This window comes from Lagenorhynchus albirostris, chromosome 5 (assembly GCF_949774975.1).
Source record: "Lagenorhynchus albirostris chromosome 5, mLagAlb1.1, whole genome shotgun sequence".
Taxonomy (NCBI): Eukaryota; Metazoa; Chordata; class Mammalia; order Artiodactyla; family Delphinidae; genus Lagenorhynchus; species Lagenorhynchus albirostris.
Genome location: NC_083099.1, coordinates 140,953,707 through 140,963,962, shown reverse-complemented (window position 1 = coordinate 140,963,962; position 10,256 = coordinate 140,953,707). Strand labels below are relative to the sequence as shown.

General features: G+C 46.7%; 1 protein-coding gene across 1 annotated transcript in view; it reads left to right on the top strand.

The window, feature by feature from the left end:
* Positions 1 to 2,253: 2,253 nt before the first annotated feature.
* Positions 2,254 to 10,256, top strand: part of DSCAM (DS cell adhesion molecule) — a gene marked incomplete at its 5' end in the record, with an annotated part of 743,298 nt that continues 735,295 nt past the window's right edge. Inside the window, one exon of the mRNA XM_060149089.1 lies at positions 2,254 to 2,362. Coding sequence (XP_060005072.1) covers positions 2,254 to 2,362 — 109 coding nt within the window. The remainder of the gene's footprint in view (positions 2,363 to 10,256) is intronic.

The window sequence follows — 10,256 nt, the reverse complement described above, 5'->3', positions numbered from 1 at the left end:
TCCCCCTCCCAACTCCGGTGGGGCACGGCCTTTGGTCCAGTGGAGGGTGGTGGACGTGGCCCACTGGTGCTTCCCTGAGTCACACACAGTCACCCTGGACTATTCCTGTGACCAAGGGAGCATGACATTAAATAGCAAATAAAAAAGACACCGCGACAGGGTGGGAGAGACTGAGAAAGAAAGGGAAAAGCTTTATATTTTAGCACCTTGAATGGTGCCTTTTTCCTTTTTGTAAAAGAAGCCCCCCACCACCATTTTCATTCTGCGCTGGACCCCGCAAATTATGTAACAGGCTCCGCTCCCAAACTCAGTAATAACCATAGCCATCCTTTATCACAGTGACCAACATGCTTAGGAATATGTCATCGGATCTTCACAACCATACGCGTCAGGAACCTTGATAATTTCCATTCTGTATGAGGATGAGGCACAAGTAACATGCACGAGCCCTGCAATGGGTAAGTGGTCCAGCTGGACTCTGGCCCTGAGTGTGTCTGACCCCAGTGCTGGAGTGCCTGGCAGTTTAGGCTGAGTGGAGCCTCACAGGTGGCTGGTATGCAGTTAAGAATTTGTGAATTGAATGAATGGGTGAAGCAGATGGACGCAGGAACAGAAATCACCCCATTACCTGCCTTCCTGGGCTGCGTTTAGGAAAGCCCAGAGCCTGAGCACCCTGGGTGTGCAAAGCCAGAGGACACTGGGGAGTGTGTAGGGCAGGGTTGGGCTGGCAGTCCTGAGTGGGCTGCAGCACGTGACCACCTGCAGCTGCAGAGCGATGGCGAGCATGCAGCATCATGGGCTCAGCTGGCCCTTCCTCATACACAGGGCCTGGCCATCTTGTGCCCAACTCTGGTAAAACACCATTTTGTTTCTGCCTCACCATTTGCTTTTCCTGTTATTTTGTGAGCTGTTCTAGGTGTGCTTAATTCCTGTTTGTATTTGGAGGGACGTGTGGAGCTTAGGCACAAGGTACCCAGTGCCCAGGAAACCCAACTTATTCCCCATGAGACCTCCCTCCCCCCTTAAATGCTTCTCCTCAGTCTTTCATGCCTTGCCCCAGAAATTCTACCTTGGATCCTAATTGGGTGCATTCCAGCCCTGTTGGTAGTTATTTTGAAAAGTGATGGAGTATGTATGCATGTGCTTTTCCAAGGTATTATTTAGATATTATTATGACTTCCACGACCATACAGAACATTCAGGAAATGTTGTCATATTGGCTTTTCACAGCAACGTGGATGGGTTATATGTTTGGAATTACTCAAATTATCAGCAATTTTAATCAGGTTTTTTTTTTTTTTGCACCATTCAGAGAGCAAAATTAGAATTGCCTATGTTTGCAGTCTACCATGTATTTGAGATAATTAAAAATTAGACCGTGAAACCATAGAGATCTTTATAGTAGCAGCAGGATTTGGAAGTTGCATTTCTCTCTAGGCAAATGAACTGGACTTTTATGACAGTAAATACGAAAGCTAAATCCAGCTGCACATTTTATTAAAACTGCTGCCCTTTCCTGGTCACCTCAGCTTATCTGGCAACCTTCTGGAATAGTCACCCCTGGCCATAATCTTATTAGCAACCGGCAAGAAAATAACTAAAAATAATGGGCTGTTGAAATGATTATTTAAACCTCGAAGAAATGCATCCCGATGACTGTGCGTGGCTGTGAGGTGCCTGCGCTCTCTCCGGTCCTGCCTCCAGTTCGGTTCCACTTCTCGGCTGCTGCTTTAAGACTGCAGAGCGCCCCAGCGGCCAGAGGCAGGGGAGGGGGTCCCCGCTCGCCTCCGCTCCGCTCACTCCTCGCTCGCCCGCCCGCCCGCCTCCCAGCCAGGGAAGGTTAGCGAGGGATCAATGTGATTCGGGCCGCAGGAGAGGAAAGATGAGCCTGCCCGCCCGCCTGCTGCCTGGATGCGGAGGCTGACGGCCGACGCACCGGAGGCCGCTTGCTGCGCAGTCGGGGCGCCGGGCGCCCGGGATGAGCTCACGCCCGCGTCTGCGGCTCCGTCCACCTGCCGACCTGCCGGCGGCCCCCTGAGCTGACGGCGCACCTGGGCTGCAGCCCCGCCGGCCCGCTCTGGCCGCAGCGTTGGGCGCGGCGCCCGGGAGCAGGTGTGCAGGAGCGCGGTGCGCGGCGAGCGCAGCCCTCGCCCCGGAGCCCGGCCGCGCCGCGTGCCCGGGCGGCTCGGCAGCAGCGGCGGCGGCGGCGGCGGCGGGCGGGCGGCGGCCCCCGGGCGGGTGTAGAGCGAGCGGAGCCGGGCGGAGCGCGGGGGGCGAGGCCGGCGCGGCGCTCGCGGGAGGCCGGGGAGCAGCAGGGGCATGTGGATACTGGCTCTCTCCTTGTTCCAGAGCTTCGCGAATGGTGAGCCTTTCGGTTTGTGATGAATTTCATTTCTTGTATTGACCGGAGTGTGAGGGGATTGGATGCATGGGTGAAGTCTTTCCCTTTTCCTCCTCCATCTGGGTTGAAATTTGCAGGCTTTTATGTTTTAAAAATCTTATTTATATTTCTTCGGGGAGGAGAGGAGGCAGTGAAGAGAGGACGGGTGAAAAATTGCTCTGTAATCATTTAAAGGCGCTTACCTAGCAAGGTGACAGCTCCGAGCTAACTCCCGTACTAGATAGCTACCTCATTCAGAATAAACCAGGTTTGCTGAGAGGAAGAGAGACGGAAAGATCGCCAGTTTGACACACCACAGACTGCAAGGGACATGACATTCCAAGTGCAGGCAGGTGGAGGGGTCAGTTAAGAGCGTCTGCCTTCAGATTCAAAGCTTTTTGAGCTTTTAAAACATGTGCTTTAATTCTGCTGCAGTTCATCTCCAGCAGCACGAAAAGCCTTTAAGAAAGATCTGTCCTTCTACCACCACCACCCCGCTTCTTGGTACTACAGAATCCCCACAGCCATTTATGTAAAAATATGCACTGTAGGCACTGATAAGCATTACATCATCTGAAATGTTGACAGATTCTTTAAAACACCTGTATACTTGTAGAAATGAAATCAGTGACTATTGCAAATAGCATTCCTTTCCTCATGTCCATCCAATATTATATCTTGAAATGCTTTCTTCCTGGGTATTTGAAAAGCTGTTTCTCTTGACTGAGTCAGATCCAATTAGTAAGTGTGACTGCACCTTTGGTTGCCTGTCACCGCGTAAATATGAACTCGCATGTATGAATGGCTTCCTCTCATCTGGGAATGAGAGGAAATTGTCATCATTTGGCATTGCCTGGGAGTAGCTACAGCTTAAATTCCCATTTCAAATTTCGGAACACAAATCTGCATAAAATGTATGACTTGCTGACAGTTAAAATTAAACCATTAAGCAGAATCCCCTACCCAGGAGGGAGGGAGGGGGAGAGAGAGAAAGGAAGGAAATCTAGCCCTTACGAGAAAATACCAGAAGCCAAGGGGAGGCTGTAAGATTTTCCTGGAAGATGCACAGGGCAGCTCTGAGTGTTAGCTGCATATTCTTTGCCTACCAAGATAGTACTTAAAGAATCAACACACCGACAGGCCAGAGGAAATGCATAAACTTTGTAAAATTAAAAAAAAAAAAGATGACTAAGGAAAGGTAACACTGCAAGAAGGAAATCCTGAAATTAACATTAAAATGATACTTTGCTCTCTAATATAACCTAAAGCAAAGTGTTCAAAACTTTCATTTTGAGATTTCCTAGCAGGAAAGAATTGCAACAAGTTCTGACATGACACCCATCTTTCCCAGAGGGCACTATACCTCTTCTGCAGCCTCGCGGGAATTTACCTTGGGGGATAGATCTGCTTTAGCTAATGTGTGGTGATGCATCAGGAAAGTCGGCCCTTTATGCTGCTCTGCTAATGTGAACTCAGAGAAAATGTAAAAATGCTCACATACGTGTTCCAGCGCCACAAAGCATTGATGGCCTGTCTCACCTGTCAGGGCGTACATCTCTGGGCTTCTCAGAAGGGCCTGGGTTATGGGATGAAACGTAATTTCCACCCTATTGGGAAGTATGTATTTCAGGATGAGGAAAGAGGTCGTGCTTCTGATTGTCAGTCAATTGGTATCTGTTTTACAGTTTCATAGTTATATATGACAGAAATAGGTCTGGTACAGTCTCTGAAACAGAGATGCTAAAATGTGTGACTTTTTTTTTTGAATCAGTTTTACTAAAATAATCATGATAGCCATATATAGTGAGAAAATTGTATAAAACCTCAAATAATCTACTCTGTGGAAAATACGTGCCAAGGCTATGTATGTGCATTTATACTGAGTCCTAGAGCATATTATCTTCTTATACCTTTTTCGGGACCCTTAAAATTGATTGATAACCACCACTACTGATACTATAATGAATACAGGTAGATTTCACAATATGAGATATAGACTGTACATGCAAATGAGTGTTTTACTTTGCTGTATTACATGTTCTGATCCCATCTACCAGAAGGATATGGAATCTCATGTAAAAATGGCCCTCTCTTTATATGATGAAGCATTTAAAAAAAAAAAAGGCCTGACTGTAGAGCTTTGGCTTCTTTTCATTTGTGGGGGGAACTCGCTGTAAAGAGTTTTCAAGGAGTGATGTTCAGTGCATACTGTGGAAAGGATCATAAAATAGATAGTCATGTCAAAATAAAATAAGAGTCCAGTTTGGAATGATGCCTGTTTATAGGACCATATTTCAAAAATGTGAAATTAAATGGTTCTTACCTATCTGAATGAGACTTGAAGAAAATTGAGAGATTTTTTTTTTCAACCATGTCATATTTTGGTCTACCTTAATTTTGAAAAATTCCTGAATGTGTACGATAACAAAAATCTATGAATTCTAATAGCTACACTGACTATTGCTAGGCCTGAAACATCAAAACGTCTGACATGATAAAAAATATATAATTGTAAAAGATGGTGCATTTTGATATTTTGGGGTACTCATAAAATAAGAAGCCCACAATGTATCTGCATTTTAACAGTAGACAACAGCGTTTTTCCTACTGATGTAATGGGATGTACATTTATTTCTTAATGAAAGCATGGTTGCTGGACAGGCTGCAGACAGGATTCAGGGTAAAACATAGAAGTCAGAGAACAGTCCCTTCATGGGCTGAATCCTTGAATGAATTGCCTCACCTGACCAGGTGCAGTTATCATGTCTAAAAGCAGTCAGCTTGTCCTGCAATGTTCTGGAAATACTCTCAGGGAGCTTCAGTTACTGTGCAAGGGAATGGGGGTCCCTATATGTGCAGATATGTCTCAGAGCCTTTCCTTGGGATGGAAACACACTGCATTGTGTTTTATCACAATTTCTTTGGGCTTGAACTCTGATGAGAATACTCTAGTTCACAATTCTTGTTAAAAGCATAGGTGGGCCTAATGAGCAGATTTATTCTATATAATACATTTTTGTTAGCATCCTTGATTTCTGTTGTTATGTACACATAGGTCCCTGACATCATCCTTTCCTGAGCCGTGCAATTCTGGGCTTTGCCGCTTTGCCATTTTCAGGGAGCTTGTGGAGCTTAGAGAGGGCGGGTGTTGGGAGAGTGCTCATCAAAAAGAAAGTGGGCCGTGCAGCACCTTTCTGCATCCCCTGTCATCTCCACAGGGAATTACGTACCACAAACTTATAGTTTATTTAAATTTAGGAGCAGACATTTATGAGTGCAAATGCAGCTTCAGGGTTTTAAGGTGATCTTTATTTAATTCATGGAAATATGTGGAAGTAAAAAAAAATATTATCAGGTGACTAATTTCAGGGCTTGCTCCCCACTTCTCCCTCTCCTATTTTTATTAAGGAGATTTAAATTCCACCCCAGAATTATAGAGTTCATAAAAATTTTCTAGGTCTCTTAAGCTTGGGTGCCCCTACAAGATGCCCCGTGTAGGAAAACAAAATGCCATGCAGACCTTTATTAAATGCCAGCCGATCCTTCTCCACTTCTTACTCTCTCCTGAATGCCACTTTGGTGTGCCCGCAGTTTGTTGCTGTGCGTCAGTGACTCACTGGGCAGAACTGGTCCAATACAGCACGCTGATAGGGGAAAATAATTGTGACCAAGAAAAAAAAAAAAAAGCCAATCTAAATCCCTGATTCCTGGACCTCCATGTAGCTGTCAAAGTGTTTTATCACTGATGTGTCTGGGATGAGATGCAATGAGTATTTCATAAAGAGACTCAATGCAATGGGCATTGAAACTCCATGTAAAGGAGAGAAAAAACCAGGGAAGGTCATTTTATAAAGACCTAAGAACACTGCAGGAGACTGGAAATTTATGTTTGAAAAATAAAACGATGGATTTCTCTGTGGATGCATTTACAAAACGATGGCATCCAAATTTCACAAAATTAGCCGAATCCTACGGCTGAGATTATGAATGCGCCTCGTAAATAATTAACAGGCAGTGGAAATAATACAGTTAGCATTAGGGCAGAGCAGTCGGCAGCGCTTCCAGAGGCGAGCACTCGCGCGTTCTGGGTCCCCTGGTTGTTTGGCGGGGCGGCCGGAGGCCCCGGGCGTTCGCAGGAGGGCGCTGTGTCTGGTTATTTTCTTGGCGCTGCGCTGCCGCGCACGCTGGCTCCCGGGACCAGCTCCATCGGCGGCCTGGGAGATGGTGAGGCGGTGCTATACCTTCACGTCAGTTGTGTCCCTGCCACAGGACACTAGTGGGCGGCAAACCTCACAAGACTGGTGCAGCCAGACTTCACGGGCAGAAGAAGTCGCCGCCTCCGAGCAGCGGTGCTCTCTGCGCGGCGCGGCGGCCGGAGGCTCTCCTCCCCGCGGCTTCTTAAGTTCGCCGGGCCCAGCCTCCCGGGTCCCGGAGTTCAGCCCAACAGGAGCCACGAATGCAAAGGCTACGGCCGGCGAGGCAGGGTCCGCCGTCTTTGTTTCCAGTTTTCCCCAGGAGGCCGGTGCTCCCAGCAATCTGTTGCAATCTCGAAGGTGCAGAGAAAGGGAAAGGCGGTGTCCGGGGCTGGTGGGCCCGCGGACCGTGCGTTCGCATCCCACCTTCCCTTCCCACTGGCTGGGGAGCCCGGCCCCGCGGGCGCCACCTCTTGGCGGAGGTGGCTGCTCGGAAGCAGCCCCGCGCCTGATTGGCTGACCTTCCAATGTCATTGCGGGAGGCCCAGCCCGCTTCGCCGCCGCTGCTGGGGATGGAGGTGAGGCTCCGCGTCGCTCCTCTGAGCTCCCCCGTCCATCCCCGCGGCCCGGGACCTCCTCCTGCGCCCCCAGACAAACAGAGCAGCACCTGTTCGCCTGGGCCAGGTGTTAATCCTTCACAGGCCACAGAGCCGGGCACAGAAATTCTCATTTTAAATTCTCATCTTCTCCTGCCCCCCCATATTTATTACTTTTTTTTCTTTAATGTTTTGAAAATATGAAAACACTCAAAGTTGCGTTTCCCTTGTTGGATTTATGGGTTAAGATGAGGCAGGGGGAACGGAAGGTTCCAGCAGCCCGACTTGTACACACTGTGCAGTTCTGAATTCCTCGGCCGGTGGCACACCGTCCACCCAGGCGGCAGGAGGGCAGGCGCGCGGATAACCAGTTTTGGGTACAGAGGTTAGACAGCTTCTGATCGGGATATTCGGAAAGACTGGATTCAGAGACCTGCTCGCCGCAGATTAGATTGCTGCATGATCTGCTTCCCTAAAACCTTGGCCACTTCCTTGACAGTGTCTAGAGTAATCTGTAACTCTGTTTATTTGGTGCCTGTTTGGCAGGTGACTGCCTCCCTTACTGGATGGCAAGGTCGGAAGGTGAGGCTCCTGCCATGCCGGGGTGTGTCCTTCGCACAGAGCAAACTGCGGGCCGGGCAGGTGGAAACAGATGTTCACTGACTGACAGAAAGAAGGGACAGGATGATGGGCAGAGCCTTCCTCCCCTCCTTCGCCCCTTCCTCTCTCCCATCTGCCTCTGTCTCCTGCCTCTGTCTTATCCTTCCTTGCCGGGTTAGCTTGTCGTCTGCCCCGTCTCTGATTCTACTGTATAAACCATTGCGAGAAATGCACGTAAGCAGCAGTGTGCATTCCTTGGCCGCTGCCGTCTAGTGTGATGCACTGACTCCATGGCTGTGGAAATGCTCATTTTCTAGAAATGCTTCTGGGGGCATTTTCTTCTCTTTCCCAAAATGGATTCACATTTGGAATATGTGATGGGACTTCACCACAGTTACGTAACAATGCTATAATTGCTTTAGGTGTCCTTTGTGACTTGGATTGGGTCAAATGTCACAGGAAATAAGTTAATAAATGCATTGGACCCCTTGTTCTCAAGCGTACGCTGCTAACTGGCATGATTTGAAAATCCTATACGAGGTGTAACACCCTGTCGTGTTCTGAAAGCCAGTCAGAAACATCACACCAACACATAAGTTTCCCTAGGGCTTCCTGGGAATTCGTTTCTTCATCAAAGAGCCTCCAAGGATATCAAAACAAAGCTCAGTTCCTTAGGCCTTAATCGTCTTTAAAAAAAATCACATTACTATTTTCTTAAGCATTCTGTTGATTAATGGGTGTCTGTCTCATCATTATCTTTTTTTTCTTATTTTCCAGCAGAACCAATTGTAAAAGTTGGTTCCTTCATCAAAGTGACATGAAAGGAATATGTTTTACCATTAAAATTGTGATTTGTATCAAATACGAGAATCAAATGAGGTGTCTTGGAGCTTACAGTATTTATCATCGTTTGATTTTTGGAGATCTGTCTTTATTCTATATTGTCAATACTTATTATTTTAAAAAAATCATTCACTTGGGTTAATTTTTGGTCTTGAAGCTCCCTGGGTTATGGAAATACATATCACGGTGGAACAGAGAGGGATGAATGGAGCTGACCAGATAGACGATGAGATAAGAAGGAGGAAAGAGGCTACTACACAGAGAGACAGAATGACAGGGATTAATGAATCTCGCCTGCATCCCTATTTAAGTTATTTTTACGCAGAAGACAGTGAGTGAGATTTAAGAGTGAGCAAGCAGTCCTATTTATAGAAAGCCATTTTTAAATGCAGCGGCTGGGAAAGCGAAAAAATTGAAAACGTGAGATCACCTCCATACGAAATGCTGGCTTCCCCTACCTCCCCAGGACCATGGAGTTTTTTTTTTTTTTTTTTTGGAGGAGAATAAAAGCATAACAGCCCTTGAGGAAATATTGAGAAATCGCTTCGAACTCTGCAGAATATTCTTGAAATGCTCTCAGGGCTTAAGTCCATGTCAGACTTGGGGAGGTGAGGGTGCGGAGCCAGTATCTGTATTATTTGGAAACTGGGCTTCGGTAGGTCTGAACAGAGGAATGAAGTGAAGGGAGCATGTTGAACTTGCAGGGCTGCCACAGATATTTACTTGGCAATAAGCATTGTCCTTCCTGAAGATACTCAACAGCACAGAGTGGGAGGGTGAATCTGCATGCATGTTTAGAGTAGAGCAGTTACTAAGTGTTCACATTTAGGATCTTGTGATTATTATGGGTTCCTCTATAATTAAATTTTGGAGATTTAAAAAATTGTGGCATATGCTCTTCTAATTGGCCAGTCCAGTTGGGATAGGCAGTGTCCCCACAGGCTGCTTGATTGACGTAAATGTTCCTGGACAAAGAAAAATGAACACGCTTGCTCTTAGGAATGAAATAGTCTTCTTTCCTAGGACTGCATTTACTCAGTGTAACATTTTGGTTTTACTGGCCCCAAGTGCACCTTATTTTCTGTTAAGGGTAGAATCCTGGAATTTGTATGGAAATGCTGCTGGTGTACAGGCTGCACATCTGAACAAAAGCCAGACCGACCCCAAAGTATGATGCTGTGAAAAGCATTTTCCTTTTCTCTTGTGAACAACCATCTATGCAATGGGTTGTTTTGTAGCCAATCTCCTTAGACCGTGGAACAGGCAGGTTTGATGAGGTGGTGGAAGGAGATTTGAACTAATTTATTGCAGATTTTGATTCGTATGAGCCTTGCCTCTTTTAGTATGAAAATGATGAACCAGGAAGCAGTTTTAAGCTTGGCTTTACGCAAAACTTAAGCCATTCTTCTTCTTGTCCACTGTGCATAAATACTGAATACAGTGAAGTCAGTTTATAGTTCTTTCTAGATACCTGAATCTCAAATTATTGGATGCTTGTGCAAAACAACAGTGGTAATAACGCTCCCAGTGAAGAGACTCTGATGACCTCAGGGTCCCCAGGGGCCTTCGGTATCCTCATGGGACTGAGTGATGGCTATGTTAAGTTGGGGTTAGAACCAGCACGAATGGGTGCATTGGATGCTG